The following is a 21,978-nucleotide window of genomic DNA, read 5'->3' on the forward strand; positions in this document are numbered from 1 at the left end:
CCCAGGCGTTGATTGGCCGGGTCGGATGATACATGTAATTAACACTATGTGACAGGCGGACAGCACCAGCCAAAACACGTTCGTTACAACGCCACAGAGCCGCTGCGTTTGCTCGGCGCGGCGGAACACGACCAGCGACGCTCGGAGCCCTGGAAGCCCGTTGCCCGAGTCGTGCGTAGCAGACGGCTGGAGCGTACTTACAGCATCATGTCGGGTACGCGGCAAGCAGACACGGGCCTCTTGCGCCGGCCACCCTGTGTGCAAAGCACTTGATGATATGCAAACACGATGAAGTGAGCAAGAGCTAAAGGGCCAAGTCTGCCGTTACTAGGCAACTATGGACCAGAGGAACAGAGCAAAAACATTGTTCAAGCTGCACGTCTAGCATTAGTTGACATCAGTGTGATCTTCTTTGTTTTCTTCTTTTTACCACTGCTGGGTGTAGCAGCCTCCTCGACCTGCGCGAGGATTCCTTCTTGTTCAGCAAGCAAAAGCTCTCTTTCCCAGTCTTGGAGCCACCCATCATCGCCTTGAGTCTGGCTAGGCTGGGCAAGCGGCTCTGGGCTGGGACCAACGGCTGTCGTACCCCACACTGTTCTATGAGTGGGGGGACTGCTGGATGGAGAAGCAAGCGCAGCAAATGATGGGTGCTCTTCGCCGCGAGAGGGTCCGAAGGGAGGAGAAGCAACTGTGTCTGACTCTGAGGCAGCTGCTTCAACCTTCGACGGCGTGATTAGAGGCAGGAAATCACTATCGGAAAACGGCTGGTTGGATGGGGCACTTATACTCGACCGTTTCCTTCGAGCGGTGGCCCATCGTTTTTCGTCTTCCTCTTTCTCGGCCCGAATACGTTCCTTTTCCTCTCGGGTGGCCTTGTCCACATTGCGCTTTCGACGGCGATTGATCTCTGGCGCAAACTTCTCGAGATTCGAGGGGCTCACAAGATCTGTCCAATCGCATTCCAAGAAACTTACCTCGCAGCCATAAGGCAGGTGGTTGAGATACTTCATACGGTTTAGTAGTTCATCGTCAACAATATGGCCCGTTGAGATGTGTTCGACACGGGGCAAAATTGTAGAAGGAAATTGTGAAAAGTCGCCGAATTCGGCTTTCAATATGCGAATGTCCAAAGGCGAAAGATAAAAATGAGGGAGAGCTTGATAAAAGTAATACGGCAGATTGGAGTACTTCGACTTCTCAGCACCGCGTAGTAGACCAGGCGAATGAAGTTTTTCGGGCGTGGTGCTAGTAACAACCTCATTCGAGAGGACAGATAGTGTCGAAAGGCCTGAACAGATGTCGGATACTCCATTCGTGTCTGACTGACTGACACTGGGCTTACCAGTTTCAGTAGTCAAAGGAGTGACAGCAGGGCTTGCTGGGGTACTTCCCGATTTAATCGAACGTTCGATCAAATACATATCGGGAGCGTCGCCCACCGATTCTTCACACGATCGCTGTGATCGTGCTGGTCGCCGCTCGACCAGTTCCCTAGACAACTCGGGCGGGTTTCCGATTCCTCTAATTTTCTCTTTCGCGTCCTTGATTGCTGAAATCGCTTTTTGAGTCCAAGTTGAATCTTCCCCAAAAAGCAACTCATCCTCATGCTCCAACCTTCCAAGATCCTCGATCTCCTGATCGTAGTGTGACATCATGTAATCTTCACCACCCTTCATAATGCGAGCGTAATCAGGTACATCGGCAATATGGTACCATGGAATATCTTCCTCTGGTCCAAGAACAGCACCGTCACACGGGAGAGCGAGAGTGCTCCTGGGCATCCTCCAGATCAATCTTAGCAGGACATCACCTCCCTCCATGAGCAGGTCAACTTGCTGTCCAGCGTACCATGCAACGCAACGGGTATCTGAAATGTAGATAGCATCCCAGCAGATTGGGCATTTTTTCCACCTCGCCTTCTTCTCAAATACCGGATTCGAGTCATCAACGGAATTCATGTACCGAATAAGACATGGGAGGCAGAAAACATGACCACATTTAGCCATTCGTGGCGCGACAGGGGTGGAGAGGCAGATCGGACAGGAAGTCTGTTGGGTTTGGGACGAGACCAGAACCTGTAAAACGGTGTTCCAATCAAGATGGCGATTCGCGTCCGCTGCTTGCGCATAGTAGTCTTTTGTCGGATCTACTATGAATCGATAGTTGGCATGAACATATCTAACAATCTTTAGCAGGCAAGAAAGCGGTATTTGGGTCACTAGTCTAACCTGGCTTTGTCCACGGCACCCGAGCGAAGTCCCAATCCATAACTACGGCGAGGAGGTGGCCGAGAGGGTGCATAGTGCTGATGAGCGTGTGGGCGCGGAGGGAGAGAAAAGTTCATAAGGTGGGTGATGGACGTCTGGCCTTTGCGACTCATGGTGTTTCTCACTGCAACCTACTCCAATTAGCACCATGCACCAAGCTAAAAAGAAACATCAGCACACACAGACTCCGCAAACGCATCCTCATCTACCAAACGCGGCCGACGGTGACGTTTGTGCTGCTGCCTGCGAGCTTGGTTGGCTTTTGGTACCGACGAGTTCCGAAGCGCCCCGGGGTTCCCAACGCCCCTGCGCTGCGAGTTGGAGTCGGGGTTGCCGGTATATGCCTGAGCTGTGGGTGCAGGCGCAGACTGGATTTGGGTATTCACCGATTTCGACAGGTTAGAGGACTGGCCTGATGCCGACGACATTGCTGGCCGAATCCAAAGCCTCTATCAAGCTCTGCCGTATATACCAGGTGTTGCTTGCCGGAGCTCAGCTCTTTGCGGCAACAAGAAGGCAGCACCGCCGTAAATCTTCCACAGAAGCGAGCAACCAAATAAAGAGCAAGATATTCCAGCACACATTGAACCTCAGCTCCCCCGAGGGGCGTGTTGTCGGCTTGGTGAGCTTGCGAGGATCGAATGATGATGAGGGGCGACGCGGGCGGGTGAGTCAGCAGGGCAATGTATACCATACGTGTATCGTACAGTGGCGTACAGTAATCCCGTTTCTTTTCTACCAGTTAAATCACCGACGGGGTTACATTCAAAGCACGCAACAGTTTGGGTATTGTATGACGCGTTGAAAATACAGTACCACCTCCTACTGGCCCATGCTCCCGTGACTGGGTTGGTGAGTCAGCAGAAGCCGGTTTCACGAAAAAAACATCAAAATCGCAGCCGAAGCGACGTCCAGCCGCCAGCCCTCCACTCGCCAACACCCACGCAGCTTCCCCCAGTCCGCCGAGCACCTCTGTTCTACTTCATTTCTAAATTCTAATAACATATCTTATTCTGTTGCATGCTGTCTCAACACTCTGATATCTGAAGGAAGCTTGCAACCCAACGTTTTCACTTCGCCGAAAGAGTTGCTCAGCTTACAGTTCGCCCCAGCAATCAACAACACTCCGTCGTCCTTAAGCCCGCACTTTCTTGTTCACAATGCGGTTTTAATTCCCTGCGGCGCTTGCTGCTATTCCCATCTATCTGCCGTGCTTAGACATCACTTGCATGGCTCCCCACTAGCCTATTTCGTCCGCTCAACGTAACCATGCCGGGAATGGGAACAATGAACCAGCATCCTCCGCCACCTCACGGGCAATCTCCCGCTCCCCCTCATCGCAGGCAAGCCGAGATACCATATACAAGTGGGCCGCCTAATGCCCGCTCTTCGCAAGCATTCACGGGCTATCATCCTCACGCCCACACCCATGCCACTGGACCATTGCCTCCATATACTCCTCACCAATATCAGCCGCATTGGTATTCTTATCCACAGATGCCCCATCCACCTCACCCCATACCACCACAGCCGTACCAGTCGTACAGTCCTCTAATCGTCTCTTCATATCCTCGTTCTCAACATATTGCCGCCACTCTTCCTCCTCACTCTCTCCCGCAACACCCAACCACCTCAACCCCGCAAGCTGCCTCGTTTACTTCTACCCCTCCACCTCTGTCGGCAGTTTCAGCGCCAGTCAAGTCAGACGCAAAAGAAGATGCACCTCGTATCCAACAACTAGAGGTACAAGTGAAAGGATCTGATACCTCTGCCGATTCCTCTCCTCTCACGCCCTGTTCCAATTCTCAACCACCGGAGGTAAAAAAACAAACTAAAGAACAACAGCCAACCAAAGCGCCATTCAAACCACCTGTAAGTCCTAGTAGCCCCGCAAAACAAACGTTTGTTCTCTGACACGCATCTCACTCTAGCTTCCCTGGCTGTCGGTCCCCGAAGCCCCGTTCCCTCGACGCCTGCCTCGGCGACGAAAGCCTGGGTTCTCCCAAATTACACAACAATCCGTTGCATTATCTTTCAAAGTTGAAAATGATGTTAATGGCCCCAAACCTACTACTCTAGCTCTCGTGGAAGACTTCACCGCTGCGACCCCCACAACGTCGCATCCAACATCTGAGCCTGCATCGACACAACCCACTAGCCCTTCAACCAGCGTCAGCGTCCATACCCCACTTCATGGTCGCCAATCCTCCCAATCAACTACATCACGACATATAGCGCCCATAATTCCCATTATTCCGATCCTCCCACCTAGCCCTGTTGTTCATAAACAAAGCCCACAAAAGATCGAAAAAGTTTCTGAAAGCGCAAAAGCGAATGGACAGGTCTCTGCAGATAGTCTTAGCGAGCCTGCTGAAGATCTGTCCGTTAAACAGGATGTGAAGCCCGCTCCCATCTCACGCCCGCCACCAAAATCATGGGCTGACCTGGTTCGAACCACAAAGCCAAGTACTGCCAGCAATAGCGTTCTACCGTCCTCAGGAGTCGTTGGCGCCCTGGGCTCTACCAAAAATGAATCTCTCTCCGATGTCATTAATGATCTTGGGTCTTCTGAACTTGAGTTCTACAGCAGCAGTAATAATATGGTTACTTTTTTCGAGCCTCGTGGTCTCGTCAACACAGGGAATATGTGCTACATGAACTCTGTAAGTTGATCGACCTCTCAGACCTTGGAATACTGACTTACTTTCTCCAGATTCTCCAAGTGCTAGTCTTTTGCGTCCCCTTCTACAACTTCCTTGATCGAATTAGTCGTCGTGCTGCACATGCCTTCAAGAGCGAATTACCCCTTCTTGATGCCATGTAAGCTATCGTTCTTCCGCTCGATATTACCATAATACTAATTGGTTGTTTGACAGGATCATGTTTATGAGAGAGTTCAGAGTAATTGATTCTGCTGTATCGACCGAACAGCTACGGCTACGTTTGAAACCAAATGAGCTAGAGCAGTTCGGTCCGTCATTGATACCTGAACACGTGTACCAAGTTATTCGGCATCTTCCTCGTTTCAGAGATATGCGCGTAAGTAGATTCAGCTGTCCCAGCTATGAAAGTATCTAGTTCTAACAACCGATAGCGAGGACACCAACAAGATGCACAAGAATTTCTTGGCTTTCTTTTTGAAGAACTCCACGAAGAATGCTTACTTGCAGTGAAGAGTTCGAATACTCCTTCTGATGTCCCGACTCCCAGTGATCTCGATGATCTTTCCATTACTAATACTTCAGAGGGTTGGCTTGAAGTTGGCCATAAACAAAAACCCGCCGTTACCAGGTCTTCGGGCCACATCGCCACGGAATCTCCGATCACAAAAATTTTCGGAGGCAAGATCCGTTCCGAATTCAGGGTTCCAGGCAACAAAATATCCGTCACCCTGGAGCCATACCAGTCGCTTCAGCTTGACATTGGCTCTCCTCAGGTTAATAACATAATCGATGCGCTTAAAGGCCTCACAAGGCCGGAAACTATGCATGGAGATTTCAGCTCATCGCGCGGCCCCAGAGTGAGCGCTACGAAGCAGATCTTTATAGAAAGCCTACCACCAGTTCTAATTCTCCACCTTAAACGCTTCCAATATGACAATGTGACAAAAGGCACCCAGAAGATCTGGAAAAAAGTCGGGTATCCTTTAGAACTTGAAATACCCAAGGAAGTATTTCCCCAGTCACGCCGAAACATGTTCGCTGCACAGGGCAGCGGCCTGCCGAAATATCGGCTTACTGGCGTCATATATCACCACGGCAAAAGTGCAAGTGGTGGCCATTATACAGTTGAACTCCGCCGCCAAGATGGCCGTGAATGGATACGTATTGACGACACTGAAATTCTTCGCGTTAGGAGCGACGATGTTGCCTTCGCTGGTAGCGAGGAAGATCCCAAAGCCCTTGCTGCAGCTCTAGAACAACAAAAGCTTGCAAGCAATGGCTCGCAGACGAACATTTTCCGCCACTTTGATCAAGATGATGATCAAGATAGTGACAGTGGATGGAATCGTGTCAATGGCTCAGGCTCGGGCCACGGAAGCAAGAAATCTATCAGCTCCCTAGCAAACGGGACTATTTCTCCAACGTCGGGAGCTTCTACGAGCAAAAGAATCCCCAGCAACCGGTCGGCCACTCGAGAGAATAAGGTCGCCTATTTACTATTTTATCAACAGATCTGAACGTCGTTGACAAATAGATATCTTTAATACTTTCTGATATATTACCTCCCTCAATGACTTCCTCCTTTCGTATAGCCTTTGTGAAACAACTTTCTAGGGCCTTTTTTCACCATTGTTTTCTTGTTTGACATGCCTTGGAAATTTTTCACGTCTCTGGGCATTTTCCAGGTGCTTCATTGTTGCATGAATGGAAGGCTGGTCAAATCGGTTTTTACTTTTGTTTCTTGCATGGTCGGTTCACGCGTAACTCTCTCGAGCTGGGAAACAAACAATACAGAGATCATGTTTCCCCTCTGTCAGCGGCAATCCTCCTTGTCTGTTTGCTTCTGCCAAACGCCGCCCTATTGATTGATTTTTGCCGTAGGTGTGGAGTGGTCTTCGGAATACATAAAAGCGTGGGTCGTGAAGTGTTTGGATTCTCCTCAAAAGGGATATGCAATGGGAATGGAGGGCTGGAATGAGGATTCCTGGTGTGATTAAATGCCAATTTCCTGAGAGGCCTGGAGCTATGATGTGCCCTAACGTGTTGGGATGACCAACGAAATATATCTTTTAAACTCCATTTGTTTCGATAGCTATTGTAGCTCAGTCGTCCCTGAGAAAATGGTAGACGGGCGGAGCGCCCATTTCAGAGAAAGCTAGGGAGCTGCCGTTTTATTGAGGATTCCTTAGGCTTCATAGCGGGGTGTTCTCTAGACATGTGCACGTATATAGCTCTAGGGATATGCTGGATTCCAATCCATGAGAAGTGTATGGCTTGATTGTATTCAATACCTAAACAGATCCTAAATATCAGCATAGAAATCCCCTAGATTTCGTTTGTCACTTTAAATATTGAGTTTTGGGCTTGACTATGCCCCTCTGTTTCACTTTGGAATATCAAACCTTGAGAAAGTGGGTTAGTCAGGGCGTAGCTAACATTACCCGAGAGTTGACCAACATCTAGCCGCTCCGTATTCGCCTGCCTGGTAAAACAGCATTTTTATTTGGACACTAATTTGCTACATAGTGTACAGCAATTGACAGGATGCTTCTCCAGGAGTCATATCATGATGTTAAAACAACAGTTGCAGGGGAGGGGAGCATGAGTAAGTGTTCACACGAAAGTTCAACTCATGTTGCTGCGCCAAACACTTCCTTCAAGCAAATGGTTACATGATTGTCCTCTTGTTGTACCCACTTTGAAACCAGAGATGACGTTTTTTTTGAGGCGCTGAATTGCATACCGCGCCTAAGCACTGCTTCATCAGATACCCTCACATCAAAACTTCTAGATATGTTACAACTACTGACCTCCTTTTTTTTCTCTTGACGTCATGTTTAGGGATCTATGTATTCCATCCCACAATACCCGGATACCCAAAAGCTAAATTTCCCGGTGTCGTGGTGTTTAGTGAGATATACCAAGGTGCGTATATATGAACAGCCCGTGAAGGATCAGATCATAAATTATGCATCCATGCTACATCCACTTGCTATGTTACATTGTAAATCGGAAGTTAAATACTAAAAAGGATTGTGGGACAGTTACCGGGCCGGTTGCCCGTTTTGCACGCTTAATTGCCGGCCATGGCTATATCTGCGCCGCTCCATCAAGCTATCACGAGTTCACAGGGCCCGAGCCGTTGAAGTACGACGCAGAGGACACAGATAAGGGTAACGTATGGAAAATCACTAAGGTATATCGGTGCCTGCCATTTTAACATAGGAAAATCCAAGGCAAAACTCAGGACTAAGTCATTTCCATACAGAAAGTTGCCGCCTACGATGAAGACGCAAAGCTGTGCATCGATTATCTTGTCTCTCTTCCTACCTGTAATGGGCGCATTGGCGCCACGGGAATGTGCCTGGGTGGGCACTTAGCATATCGTTGTGCGTTAGATGAGCGGGTGAAAGCGGCTGTATGTTTTTTTGCGACCGACATTCACAGTAAGACCCTTGGCGAAGGGAAAAACGACGACAGTCTGCAGAGGGCAGGGGATATCAAAGGCGAATTGGTTATGGTAGGTCTATAGCATTGGCGCTATCCGACTTCATTGACGTAATTTAGTTGATACTGATGTCAGGTTATATAGATATTTGGCAAAAACGACACCCATGTCCCACCGGCTGGGCGCAATTTGATTCGTGACACGCTTCATGAAAAAGGAGTCTGCTTCAGCTTTTATGAGGCAGCCTGGGCTCAGCGTGAGTTGTCACGTCAAAATGACAAGCATTTCTCCAATCCCTGCTGACCGTTATTCAGACGCATTTATCAGAGATGAATTGAGCAAAGGCCGATATGACCCTGCAGTGACAAAAATTTGCATAGAGATGATGTTCGAAGTATTTGGACGCACGCTCAAGGTCGAGCTGGGGGACTCGGATGGAAAAGACCTGAAAGTAGAGCATGTCTGCTAACTTGCACGCCATCAGCGGTTCCTCTGTGGGATATGCTTACTTTTGAAATGTGTAGTAGTGAATTGAGGCGATCTATGCTTTCGCTGCCCCCTTTCCTAGATATGATGACAAACCCTTGCCTCTGAAATCTTCAGAGACATGTAAACCATGGGCATGGGGAAAGAATTCCCATGGCTCAACCCAGCACAGATGGGAGCGCCACAAGTTCTTTTGCCTGAGCTCTGGTAGTCACTGAAAGTTTCCAGTGGATAAAAGTAGTTGCCTTCAGAAACAGAATTTTCCAACTGTGAACCACAAACCATAATGATTTTTGTCTTCTGTCGTGGCATAATTCTTGTTATTTTTGCATTTGTGTGATCGCGATATGCATTCTCTTATTCCGGCGCAGGGCGGATGCTGGTACACAATGGGAATTAACAAAGACAATCAAAGAGCCAGCATTGTTGGGTGATAGTCTATGGTGTATTCGCAAAAAATATTCCAAGTCATCCAGTCTTGATAACACGGCCTCAATAAGTATTCATCGGCCATTATAACCAGCCGATCACAGCCAAGAAATGCAACAACGGGAACGCCAAAATCAACTCGCTTCGTTGAGCACGAAGCGGAGTGGACAGCCTTGGTACGGGTCTGAAAGGCTTATGGAGCACTCCGTACTCCGTACTGCATACGCATTTGCCCAACCACCTCCCAACCACGGCGATTCAAGGAGGCGGGCGCACGGAACAGCGGCTGCCTATCGCCTCAGGGTGGACCGGGAGCCGTCTGAGATGGGTGGGACAAGTGCTCAGCGCTGGGAGCGGTGTCGACTGTGAGACCAGCCGCGTTTCTGTTCGGGCAAAGAAGCAAAAAAGGTTTTAGTGGACGCGAGGGCTAAAGTTTATCGCCACGGCGGCAGCTCCAAGGCAGCGAGTGGCAGTTTCAACCACAAAAATCCTTGGGTCATTGGCCCATTGGAGCATGAATTGTTTCGCAGCGCAATCTGGCGGAGGGTCTGCATCCAAGCAATTCGCGCTGCCCGATTCGGCGACCACGCCCGTTCCGGGCAGCCATACCGCTGTTACGGGCCTGTACCACGCGCCGTATTCCGGTGGAGTAACAGCGCACATGTCGCGGTTTTGATTGGCTACGTTTCCGTGGAGACCCCTGAAACCCCGTGCCAGGGCCATATAAAAACCGCTCACGATGTAGCCGGCGCAGTGGAGCCCAGCCACGCTGACAATACGCGGTGGCTTGCGCGGTATTGGGCCGTACTGCCCAGCCCTACTACCTACTGTGACCGACGGCAGCGAGCAATCGGTTCCTCCGCCTCCCACCGACGCTCGCCCACGCGCGACGACTCCAATCTCTCTCTCATTAGGCGGGTCCCTGTCGAGACTGTTCTGGTCTTTCTCACACTGCTTTCGAGCTCTCGTTTGACCCCACGAGCCTTCACTCTCCTCTCATTCGCTGGTCGTATGTTTCCTCGCATTGACCTCACCTCGCTTGTCACCACGAAGAGACACCGCTTTGTTGTATCGGCTATTACCACACTCACCATTCACTTGGAGTAGGAGGAAGCCACGGCATAGCTGGTCCTTGGGTAGCCTGAGGTAGACCGATTCGCAGTCTGCGAATCGAAGGGTGGCCTGCATCGTTTTATCGCCGGCACCATGGGGTCAACTCAGTTTGGCAAATTTGATGTACGTCCATAACTCGCTGGGCTGCTGGGAGTGGTTTGGGACATCATGCTGACCGCTGGCTGTGAACATAGAACTTTTGTCGTGATACGACACTGCCGATATGCAATGTACGTCGTTACTGAAATCGTCTAGGAAATTGGCGCTGACTAGGATCAGATATTCGTGGATAATAACCAACCTCCAAACGCAAAGTTTGGTGGATGCCCCTTGACCGGAATACCTCTAAGCAATGGCCGCCATCTTGCAAATCTCGGTTCGCTCAGATATCTCTTATCATCAGAATGGCATGATTCTGATAGGCTACAGGCTCGATCCTATTCTGTTTCCTCGCAATATTTATGAGCGCCTTCTTCATATGGAGATCGGATAGAAAAAAGGCCGCAGTAGGAAGAAGGTTAGACCTTTATTCAATCACTGTAGAGTCGACAATGTAACAGTTTGATACTGACAACGACTTTTAGGGAAATTCAATTGTTCCTTCTCGGCTATATCATTATCCAGATATGCGAAATATTTACTGTCGGCGGTTTCCCGCTAGATGATAACGTGCGAAAGGTACGCAGTGTTCAAGTACCTATTACATAGAATGTCTGGGTCAATTGCTGACCATTTTTTAGGGATTTACCGCGGTCCACCTTGCGGCCATATCCGCGACAACCTGGATACTTTTTGTCAATGCTGTCGTCGGGTTTCAATTTATTGATGACGGAACTGCGATTTCAATTGGTCTCACTTTGACGTCTGCGGCCGTCCTTTTCGTTGGAACGGGCTATATCTCGCTGGACACTTCTTTCAGCTGGACAGGACATTTTGACCCAAGCCTTTCAGGAGATAACAAAAATATTGGGCTTTACGTCCTATACCTGTTATTTCCGTTGATTTGCCTCGTAGGGTTTTTTGTTCTGGAGTCAATTCTTGTCATTAGAGTGCTTGGAGAAAAGCGCCCAATGGGTATGTTCCAGTTGCCCCATTCCATCCTTGACACCTTGCTAATATAGATCGAAAATTATAGTATATCTGTCTGTTGCCGGCCTGCTTTTCGTAATTGCCCAAATATTCAACTTCGTTATCAGCACTCATATTTGCCAGTCGGTAAATGGCAAAATCAATGGCGCTATGTTCGAGACATTCTTTACCATGCTTTCCGTCGCCATGGTTTGGGTCTTCTGGAGTAGTATAACGGAAGATGACTGGCCGATGCCCTCTGGTGGAAGTGGGGGATACTCCTGAACAAATGATGATACCCATACGGAAAGGAGTGTGATTTTTTAGTGGAAGATATGCCGACAATACCCCCTGCTCTATTGATATGTTTTGTTGATCATCTTTGGGTTTCTCTACTTTCTTCTGTATCACCTCTTCTTTAATGTGTCTACTAATTTATGCGTGTATGCCTGTTATATATATAAATGCAGCGTTGGCGATTTCTCGCTTGGGGGAAAAATTAATGATGTAATATCGATGACTTGGTTGTTTGCTCTGCTGCTTGCAACCTGCATGTCTAGTACATAAAGATATATACCCGGAGCTTATGAATTATAATCCGTACATTCATCAATCAGAAATAGATCTCTAACAGATCTATCATTTGCTGCAGTGACTTATTCATGCGATTACATAGGCGTCTGTGCTTTGGTATCCCCTTCTGTTTAAAGTGTATATACCCTATCGTAATTGGAAACCTGGGCAACTGCAGTGGAGGTAAACTGTTGTTTCAATTTCATCCCATTATTAGGAAAAGAGTGACGACAGCAACTATAATCCAGAAACTACTCTGTACAAATCCTTATTCTGTTGAATCCCTTGTAGTATTTTCTTCTTGAGGACCTTCGGCGGGACTCTGACTCGGCTTACCGAAAACTCCCATCCCGAGCCAATACCGCCAATGCGTCCAACCCGGCCACATGCACACAGCTTCAATATTGTTCCCCATCGGATCGAGCACAAAAGCCCCATAGTAAAACCGTGTGTATTGCGGCCTTAGGCCTGGCGGACCGTTGCATTTGCCACCGGCCTTTATGGCCGCTTCATAGAACGCGTGGACCTGCTCGCGGCCTTGGAAGGGGATAAGTTAATTGACTGGTGATATCTTAAGCTTCCTGGGATATTGGGACTTACTGCTGGCACTGAATGCGATATGCAGGGGTTTTCGCTGGTTTTCTTGTTCGTCTTGGTCTCTGTCGCCCCCGTCTTCAGACTCCGGTTTGACACCAGTGATCCAGAAGTCTGGATAATATACCCCGAGCCCAATGACATTTTCCACAGGCCGCATGTGCTCCTTATACCCGAGAGGGGCTAGGGCAGCAAGGTAAAAGGAAAGAGTCTCATTGAGCTTGCTGTGAGGGACGCAGAACCCGAGATGCGAGAAAGGCATAGTTGCGGAGGCGTAATTAGGTATAAAATGACGAAAATGGTCACTGGGGTAAGGATATATACTGAGACTCAGAGCTGCGGCGTGAAAAGTTTTATATCGGCACCTTAGACCTAGAATCTACTCTAAGGAAAATACGCCCCCCATTGCTTAGGACAATAGGAAAGTATAACTCCTAAGACGGTAAAGGCTGCGAGCTTCCAGGCAGCAATGCGTTAAGCTCAAGTCATAGTTAGATGCGCCAAGGGCAAACACGAGAATTAAAGTGACATACGAACAGCCAGGGCAAAATTTTCTCTGACCCAAATAAATAGTCCTTTCATCTTAGTATTTTAGGGCTTTGGGTGAGAAAAAGGCCGTGGGAAGCGTTGTCCCATTTGACGACCAGCTACCTGAACAGTCGGTAAGAATAAGAAAAAAACACGACTATACCATGGGTGGATTCCAAATTAGGGGGGGTCCATACGAGAGACGCCAATTAGCCTGTCGTTCGATGGAACAAATTATTTATAGGGGCAACTGAGAACTTAAGAATATGTATATATAAAAAAATACAGATCTGGGGCATATGTATCCACAACAAGCTTATAAAATACATGTGCCTTGTGGGTTTTTGAATTGCAAACAGTGTTCTGTTAAAAATAGAACAGTCATTGAAGAGCCGTCAAAACGCGTATTATAGTAGCAATCCACGCTCAATATACTCGAAAGGTCGAAATCCGAGACGGTGATGGGGTTCCGTCGTTGTTCTGTTATCCTATGGCCTGTAGGCCCGAAGGCACAAGCGATGCAGTTCCAAAGACCCAGCATAGGCCAGTAGGGTGGTTGAGGAGACCCTCCAAGTTTAATTGAGGGGGGTTTTTTCTTTCAAAGTTTCTTATAGCCTCACTTTGACACCAATACATGGTAAGGTCCATTCCCTCCTACCCAAAAGGCTCCGCAACCATTCTAAACCAACGCCCGTCCACTGCGGCTGCGCCTCCACTGGCTCCGTTCCAGTTGGAGTAATTCGCTTCTTCGCCTCCTCAAACGCAGCAGTGGCTAATGCAGTGGCTGTCGAATTCACGGTTTCTAGAGCATACCCGACTAACCCGGCGGTAGTATCTTCCGTAGCATTACTGGGCGTGGTGGAGGTCGGCGCGACGAATTGGGGGGAGAACCAGTTGCTTTTAAAATCAATGAAGCATCGGTCGGACCAATGGCACGAAGATAGAAATAGGATTAAGAGGAGCGCGGAGCAGTAGATGCAAGGTCGATGTAGGAGATAAGTGAGAGCGACAAAAGATATTATGAACAGAGGGCTTGCGTTCGTTGGGATGAAGAGCAGAGGAAGCCAGCTTGATACCGCAAATGTTAGGCAACCTTCGGACAAACAAGGAGCAAGAGTGGCGTACCTTCTGAGGCAGAACATTCTCGCATCCGAGGCGGTTTCGCCTAAGAGAGCTGAGTACGACTGTTAAAGCTGCCGCTATAGTTAGCTGAGAGACTGCATCGACGGGAGGATGCTTCTGGTTTCGCAACAACCCGCGCTGCGCTGGTGGTGGCCGAGAACAGGCGGCAGTTATCGCCCACAATGTTTGACAGCGAGGCAAAGCACACAAACAGAGCAAACACCCGGCCTGCCCAAAAACAACCTCGCCAGCTTCTGTATCATCAACCTTCTCACCTCCTCCTCTTCTCACCTTCTCATCAAACCGTTCCCCCACCCTCTCTAGCTACAACAGTACTTTTTTAGTCTATTTTGTAATTACTCCTTCTTTTCTTTACGTGTCAGGGGTCTTTCGTCGGTGGTGCAGGCAGAAATGTCGTCGTCGGCGGAGCTTCAAAGGCTCTTTGCCTCGTTGGTGAGCAAAACACCATCGTCCCAGAGCTCATCTGCCGCTCAGTACCAGCAGCAGCAAAGCCGTACTCTATCAGGCTCACCTGGACCCAACACTCATTCCCGCCCGCACTACGCCCCTCCATCCGTATCGTCACCAGTTGTTAGTCCACCGGTGGCTGGGACTCCTCCCCACCATGGATCTGACATCATAAGCCCTAATGTTCCCACTCCTCGAAACGAAGCAAATCCAACACCTCCTTCGATTTCACAATGTACCGATCATCTACTCGGTTTACTTAAATTTGAATCGCCTACTTCCAACGGCTCTTCACCTCCGCCCCAAGCAGCTACGGATATACCTTCAAACCCAAATAAGCCGGGGACTGGTATAGATCGTGGTGCAAATACTCAGGGAATATCAGCTTCTGATCTAGTTGCGGCCTTTATGCCGAAACCTACGGCTGAGCCGGGGAACCGGAGTCTACCGCTTAGCAAAGATAATGTGAATCAGCCTCCCACGGTTGGTGTTCGACAGAAGGATGATACTCAGGAAATGTTATTAAAAGTGCTCAATGATCGGCCAGCATCTAAAACTCAGTATGCAGACTTGCCAAAACCTTTGGAACATAAGCCAGTTTTTTCACCGCCTGCCTCTACTGAGACCCAGCTTCCTGAGAAAGAAATTTCAGAAGAGCGTAAATACTCTCCTGTTCGTGCTTTTGGAACTCGTGAAAGCCGTGAAACAACGCCTTTCGAAGCTCCTAAGTCAGATGCGCCGGTGCAAGCCCCAATTTTTAGTTACGTTAATCCGTTTGAACAGCTTGCTGCAGCGTCTTCAAGCCCCATAGGGAAGCCTGGTGCACCAACAGTGGAAGATGCCTCTAAACGTCAAAGCCTTGAGCGTAATGTCTCAACTGGATTGACACGACCACGGGAAGAACCAGAACCGTTAACCAAAGCAGGGTCAACTACTATCCAAGAGCTTCGCCCTGGGAAAAAGCTGAAGACAAAAGAAACAGTTTCCGATGCTCTCATTAGTGCTGGCGAGGAAGCCAAGGCTAAAGTAGAGACCGCACTGGCCCGTCCTACTGAAGGGAAAGCTGTCCTGAAAACGACGGAATCGAATGGCACCCATAAACCAATTCTCAGGGGTTCGGGGGATGTGGATTCGATTAAGGACCGAATTGGCGGCCGACTTGAAAAAGAGCCCGCCGCCAGCAGCTCTGTATCAGTTGCTGTTAAAGGGAATGTAGAGAAAGACCTCGCTGACTCATGGGAAAATGAAGCGGAACGCATTGTTCCTGTCTATGGCTTCCCGCTGCGACCTTTCATTTCTATTACATGGAAGGGTACCACAAAAAACATAGTCTCGGTTCGCGATGATGGGTTCATGGACATCGCTAGGCTAAAGAAACCATTTGATCAACTTGACCGCTCGCTTACCTCGGCCACAGCAAAGTATATCATTTACGCTCTGTCCAAAAATGGTGGAATACGCGTTATTAGGCAGGATGATGGCTACGATCGGCAAGTATTCCGTGCTTGTAACGACCGCATCTTCAATGTTGCTCTATGCCGCTTGGGTCCAAATTCTCCGTCTGGGAAGGATGAGGCAGTTCTAGGTATTGGTGATAGTGGTTCCGTGTATTGGGCGCCTCTCTCCAAAGGAGATGAAAATCTTTTTGAAAAGGATGCGCTTGATATTAATAGTTTAATATTTCCTCCGTTTCCGGCATCCGATGAGAATACGTCTGGTGGTCAGCTGAAAACGCGCGCCCGACCAAGCTCGCGTCATCCTGAATTCTTCGCCATCGGCCGCGGCAAATCAATCCACATCGTGTGGCCTAGCGCTGCCCTGTCTCCAAAGTATAGTGTTTCAGGATCTAGCCGTGAAGTCGATACCGAAAAGTTTTACAAGGATCGAGCTGTGAAGATTTCAACTGGAAAAGCTGGAAAGGATTTCATTTTCAGTGATGATGATACTGTCATCGTCTCTCTAGACAAAACAGGGCGCTTGAGGTTCTGGGATATTCATGAGATGGTTAATGGAAACAGCGAAGCCGGCAAGGCTGATATTCGTGTGCCTCTCCTGACCCTGGTGACCAGCACTCCAAATGAAAAATCGTGGCCTACATCTGTCCTATTTGTTGATAAATTGCGGCCTTATATAAAGATGTCTGCGATGCGATATATGCTTGTCGGTCTTAGGCAAAATCATACGTTTCAACTATGGGATCTGGCACTTGGAAAAGCAGTTCAGGAATTGAGCTTTCCTCATGAAAATGAGTCGGATGCAATTTGCAGCGTGGCTTACCACCCCGCGTCGGGCATTATCGTTGTTGGTCATCCTACGCGCAATTCTATCTACTTTATCCATTTATCGGCCCCCAAATATACTCTTCCGCCAATGTCTCAAGAAGCGTACATGAAGGGTATCATTAATAAAGATGAGCAGCTGTTTGGTCCTCAATCCACCGCCTGCATGAGTGGGCTTCGAGAGCTATCTTTTGGGCCCAAAGGTGAGCTTAGAAGTCTGGAACTGCTCCCTCTGGGCAAACCCTATCCATCCACGCGCGATGAGGATTCCGGGCTGTTCGAGCTGTATGTTATGCATTCTAAGGGTGTCACCTGCTTGAACATTAAGAAGGCAGATTTGGGCTGGACCATGGACAACAAGATCGCTCAACACATCAATGGCGTGGACGAAGATTTTGTCGAGATTAAAGAATTGCAAACCTCTCCTTCTCAAACCGATGAGCAATCTGTTGCTGGGGAAGTATCGCCATCAATCGTTGTGAATGGGAAAGAGACGGCCAAGAAAATCGAAATTTCGCCTGAAAAACCATCCTCTGCAGTCTCATCGGGCAGCCAATCTCCAATTAAAGAGACAAAGAAAAAGTCACAAGACAACGTAAATAACACTCAGCGTGAGCCTGTAGAAAAACCAGACAAGAAGAAAAAGAAAAAGTCTGCCATAGAGACCTCGCCTAAGCCGAAAGAGTCCAACGAAGGGCCCAAATCTTCTCGAGAAACCGGTCCAGTGGAACCTGCAGGAAAGCCTGATACCTCGCTCAAAGGAGCGGAGCTAGTTCCACCACAAAAACCAACACTGCAAACACCCAAACCACCTGCGGGACCATCTGTTGAAGGGGTTTCTGATTATTCTGCCAAAACGGCCAAAGCCGCGGAGGCTGATCTGTCCAAAGAGTTTTCTACTCTACTTAGCCGCGAACTAGGTATTTTCTATAGCCGGTTCAATGAGGACAGGCGTGCCCAAGACGAACTTTCAGTTTCTCGACAGGACGCCGTGCTCCGATTAATTTCCAGCACTCTGTCTGAAAATGTTGAGAAAAGTCTCTCCCGCATTGTTACCGGTGCTATTGAGTCCACTGTTGTGCCAAGTATCAAAACCGTGACGACTGCATCTCTGGAAAAGCAGTTTGCAGCGGAATTTGATAAGCGCGTTCGTTCAGCGATATCCGATTCGGTTAAGAAATCATTACCAGATGCAGTTGCCCATGGAATCCAGACACCCCAGGCATTCAAATCTTTTTCGGATTCAGTGGCTACAGCGGTTGTTAAAAGCGTGGAGAGCGAACTCAGCATCACTGTTCGCCACAAGATTCTGCCAGCAATCAAGAACGAGTGCTCTAGTTCTACTGAGAAGGTCATGGGCGACGTCGAGAAGGTGGTTATTTCTAAATTCCAGCAGATGGAAAATCAACATCTCAGCGACAGTGTTAAAATTGACCAGCTGACCAACCAAATCAATTCTCTTGTCCAAGTTGTATCAACAATGGCCACCTCCCAAACGAAATTGCAAGAAGAAATTTTGGGAATGAGTCGCCGACTGGAGGAGATGCAGATAGCTACCCAGGAACGGAGCACCCGACCCCCTGCTGCTGCTCCAGTGATTGAAAAAGAAGCTTCTAAGCCACCGCCCGAGGATACAGAGGTTGAAGAGGTCCGCCGTCTGATGACTGGAAGGGAGTATGAACAAGCTTCCATTAAGGTATAGTTAATACCCTATTTTAGTTTGACCGCATGTTCTCATCAATAAATATAGTGGGTGCAATCTACCAAGCAAGCAGAACTTTTCGATACTTTATTTATCCATCATGATCCGGCCTATTTGAAAACGGTTTCACCGATTGTGTCACTTTCCGTCAGTGTTGCTGTGACGTCCTCGCTAAAAACACACCCGGTGGAGCGTCTCAATTGGTTGTTCCACGTCTTCGGATCCGTCAAAACCAATGTATGGATCCCCTACACATATATTAGACTAACAAGCTAACGGGTGCATCACTAGGACCCTGATATCGCAAGCATTGTGCCAAAAATCATGGATGTGTTAATCGAGAGACTCCAAGAGCTTTACATGTCGGTTGCGTCTCATGATCCACATGCCCCGTATCTTCGCCAAATCTCACAGCTTAGCCGTTGGGCTCGACAGCTGAAGGATACGACTCCTTCCCAATCTTAGTCTGCAATTGTGCTTGAATTATTCTCGTTTTCAAAGTCTTTTCCCCTTTTGAACCCGGCGTTTGATCAAAAAGCGATCATGCATGAGAAGCTATGACACTGCCTCATAATTATCTTGTCATTTCCTTTTCCTTGTTGGTATGGTAAAACGGGCACCTCTTTATTGGCTTACTGGTTTTACATGACTTTCTTCCCCTGTACTATGAAGTGCAAAAGGAAATGTGCCAACATATCTCGTTATCTCTTTGTTTACGGCTGTGGATATGTACACTATGCAACTTTATATACCATCTTTTCCATTTCTCGGCTATGGTGGTGATCTCACTTGATGTATTTAAGACGGGCCCGAGGCGGAAGAATGGCTGATAGACTTCTGGAGGCATGACTACGTGGAGATCATGATTGAGCGTTGGGGGGCCGATGGCTAAGACAGGTGATCTGATGTGAAGTGCCTGTTGATATCCATTCTTCTCCTATCCGGGGCTGAAGCTGTGGACTGTATTCTAGTGATGGATGGAAGGAATCATGATCAACAAAAAGTTGCAATCAAGCAGATTTAGTCTATTCTTCTTTCTCTCTTTCACGCATGGAATCCAAACCCATCATCCCCACCACCATCATCCTCCACACCATCCTCGACAAACTCAAACGCCATGGCCCTCCAATTCAACTCCCTCCGCCAATGCAGCCCATACCCCTTCTCCGCATCCAGCGCCGCCCCAGCCCTCCTCCCATCCCGCCTCCCCACCACAATCGCGCGAAAGCGCGACAGCAACACCCCCATCGCGCAGCACACACACGGCTCGTGCGTCACGTACACGTCCAGCCCCGTGCACAGGTATCCGCCGCCCGCGGGCGCGCTCAGGTTGGCCACGCCGAAAAAGCGCGCTTCCAGAGCGGACAGCGACAACAACGACGACGGCGGAGGCGGTGCGGCGCCGCATTGCCGTTTCTGAGACACGAGGTCGATCGCGCGCATCACCGCGTGCGAGCTGGGCTGGCCTTCCGTGTCCGGGTCGTACTTCAGAGGCGGTTCGCCGCCGCCGCCGCCGCCGTCCTCGTCTGGAGCGCGGGGCACAGTCGGCCGGGGCCCGTCGCGATACCGCGCGTCGCCCGCCACTGCGACGACGGCCGCTAGCGGGTCGTCATTGTCATTGTCCGCGACGAGCGCGGGATCAACGACGACGGCGCCCACACGCCGGCCGCAGCTGGACGTCTGCGCGTCGCGCGCGGCGTGCCAGGCCAGCGCGAGGAAGCGGCCGGCGTGGCGCGCGAGGCTGGTGTGCGCGCGCTGCAGGATCTTGGGCGGCGGGGCGTGCGAGGCCGGCTGCGCGGCGGGGTTGTAGGTGGTGGGCCAGTGGTTGTGGGACCACTGGCGGGCTTGGGTGGGTGAGAGGGGTGGTTGGAGCGGGATGGTGGTGGTGCGGAGGATGGGTGTGGGTGCTGGGTTGTTATTGTTGTTGTTGGGAGGGAGGTACGGTGTGAGCAGCGCGAGGAGCTCGGAGCGGTCGGGCAGCGGTGGGGAGATCAAGACGTAGATCGTGCTGCCGGTGCTGGTGCTGGTGCTGCTGTCTCCTTCGCTGGCTGGCTTCAGATGCTCCGGGAGGTGTTCCGGCTTCGCGAAGCGTCGGAGGTGGGTGAGACTGAGCGACGGGTCTCGTGGGAAGGTGGAGTCGAGTAACCTAGCACAGATAACAAAGGGCTTAGTTTTTCGGGGCTTCTGCTGTAATAAGCCGGGCACAAGGGGAGGGTGGGGAGGATGTTCCAAGCGGACTTTACTACAGTGTTGGCGGACTTGATGTCGATTTCCGCGACCAGAGCGTCGGCTTTGTTATCCGTTGGTTAGCGTGGGGGTGTCAGAGGTCACTGCGTGGGAGTACTATTGGTGCTCACCTTGTTCGAAGGACGGCCGAAGCTCCTGGACAGTCGGCAGAGCGACCAGCCGCCCACTCAGCGGCGTCAGGCCATCCAAGACGTCCGTCTTCGAAGCCATCGAGCGTGGAGGGGGGGCAGCCTATTATTGTCAGGACCAGCCCAGATCAGATCCGCGGGGAGCGCATGACTGCCGGGCCACCGGGGCACCCAGGATTCCGATCGTAGTAGTATAGAGTACACACCGTAGGCCGCGATGCGCGCGTCTTCTGCCGGTGGGCGTTGAGGTTGTTGTGAAGCAGCGTGTGGGTGATGCGCGCGATGGGCGATGTCGTCCCGAAGCGGGCAGGCCCTAAGCTAAAGCCCTAACTGGCGCCGCATTCGGAATCTACGTCACAGCAACAAACACAGACGGGGCAGACAACCCAGCACAGGGATCAAAGAAAGAAAGAGTATAGATTGGTCTTTTGTTTAGTGGCACAGAGTCCTATTAGGCGCCGCGAAAGAGCCATGTGGTAGCTAACTAATTTATCACGAGCTTCTCTTCGGTGCTGTCTCACTCAGGCTTTGTTTCCCGCCGAGGAGGCTCGAGAGCGTAGTTCCCCCCCCCCCTACCCCCGTCGCACGAGAAACACTCTAGAAAGCGAAGAGCAAATCAACAGTAGAAAAACAAAAAACAAAAAACAAAACAGAAAAGAAAGTCAAGGTCATGCAGTGCGTATGTATGTGTGTATTGGCCGCAACCGCGTTAAGTAATATATGCAGCAAGAATGCAAGTGTAAAACGCCAACGTGGGAAATCCAGGAAGCCGCCCATCTAATCGACCGCATAAGCCCCTTCTCTCTCTCGTGTGGGTAGACCGGGAAAGCACTGAACTCCATGCAACATGCGCAGAAGAAACT

At 49.7% G+C, this 21,978-nt stretch overlaps 7 protein-coding genes across 7 annotated transcripts; 4 read left to right on the plus strand and 3 right to left on the minus strand.

Moving 5' to 3' along the window:
• Window positions 1-368: 368 nt before the first annotated feature.
• LOZ57_000324 (uncharacterized protein) lies at window positions 369-2,695 on the minus strand (the record flags this gene model as incomplete). Its single annotated transcript, XM_049249431.1, has 3 exons — window positions 369-2,178; window positions 2,229-2,398; window positions 2,450-2,695. The coding sequence occupies 3 exons, from the start codon at window positions 2,693-2,695 to the stop codon at window positions 369-371; spliced, it is 2,226 nt and encodes a 741-aa protein (XP_049111625.1).
• Window positions 2,696-3,536: 841 nt separating this feature from the next.
• On the plus strand, window positions 3,537-6,447 carry LOZ57_000325 (uncharacterized protein; the record flags this gene model as incomplete). The annotated part of the gene is made up of 5 exons (XM_049249432.1): window positions 3,537-4,139; window positions 4,199-4,930; window positions 4,981-5,087; window positions 5,144-5,306; window positions 5,362-6,447. 5 exons carry the CDS (start codon window positions 3,537-3,539, stop codon window positions 6,445-6,447), a joined length of 2,691 nt encoding a protein of 896 aa, XP_049111626.1.
• A 1,027-nt stretch (window positions 6,448-7,474) lies between these two features.
• On the plus strand, window positions 7,475-8,847 carry LOZ57_000326 (uncharacterized protein; the record flags this gene model as incomplete). Its single annotated transcript, XM_049249433.1, has 5 exons — window positions 7,475-7,535; window positions 7,975-8,126; window positions 8,199-8,450; window positions 8,523-8,634; window positions 8,693-8,847. The coding sequence occupies 5 exons, from the start codon at window positions 7,475-7,477 to the stop codon at window positions 8,845-8,847; spliced, it is 732 nt and encodes a 243-aa protein (XP_049111627.1).
• A 1,652-nt stretch (window positions 8,848-10,499) lies between these two features.
• LOZ57_000327 (uncharacterized protein) lies at window positions 10,500-11,759 on the plus strand (the record flags this gene model as incomplete). Its single annotated transcript, XM_049249434.1, has 7 exons — window positions 10,500-10,529; window positions 10,601-10,636; window positions 10,686-10,782; window positions 10,836-10,923; window positions 10,991-11,084; window positions 11,147-11,480; window positions 11,542-11,759. 7 exons carry the CDS (start codon window positions 10,500-10,502, stop codon window positions 11,757-11,759), a joined length of 897 nt encoding a protein of 298 aa, XP_049111628.1.
• Window positions 11,760-12,315: 556 nt separating this feature from the next.
• Window positions 12,316-12,903, minus strand: LOZ57_000328 (uncharacterized protein; the record flags this gene model as incomplete). Its single annotated transcript, XM_049249435.1, has 2 exons — window positions 12,316-12,584; window positions 12,648-12,903. The coding sequence occupies 2 exons, from the start codon at window positions 12,901-12,903 to the stop codon at window positions 12,316-12,318; spliced, it is 525 nt and encodes a 174-aa protein (XP_049111629.1).
• Window positions 12,904-14,702: 1,799 nt separating this feature from the next.
• LOZ57_000329 (uncharacterized protein) lies at window positions 14,703-19,205 on the plus strand (the record flags this gene model as incomplete). The annotated part of the gene is made up of 3 exons (XM_049249436.1): window positions 14,703-18,734; window positions 18,789-18,977; window positions 19,032-19,205. 3 exons carry the CDS (start codon window positions 14,703-14,705, stop codon window positions 19,203-19,205), a joined length of 4,395 nt encoding a protein of 1,464 aa, XP_049111630.1.
• Window positions 19,206-19,784: 579 nt separating this feature from the next.
• On the minus strand, window positions 19,785-21,197 carry LOZ57_000330 (uncharacterized protein; the record flags this gene model as incomplete). The annotated part of the gene is made up of 3 exons (XM_049249437.1): window positions 19,785-20,927; window positions 20,984-21,030; window positions 21,098-21,197. The coding sequence occupies 3 exons, from the start codon at window positions 21,195-21,197 to the stop codon at window positions 19,785-19,787; spliced, it is 1,290 nt and encodes a 429-aa protein (XP_049111631.1).
• Between the last annotated feature and the right edge of the window lie 781 nt (window positions 21,198-21,978).

This window comes from Ophidiomyces ophidiicola (assembly GCF_022830035.1).
Source record: "Ophidiomyces ophidiicola strain CBS 122913 chromosome Unknown scaffold_1, whole genome shotgun sequence".
Lineage (NCBI taxonomy): Eukaryota > Fungi > Ascomycota > Eurotiomycetes > Onygenales > Onygenaceae > Ophidiomyces > Ophidiomyces ophidiicola.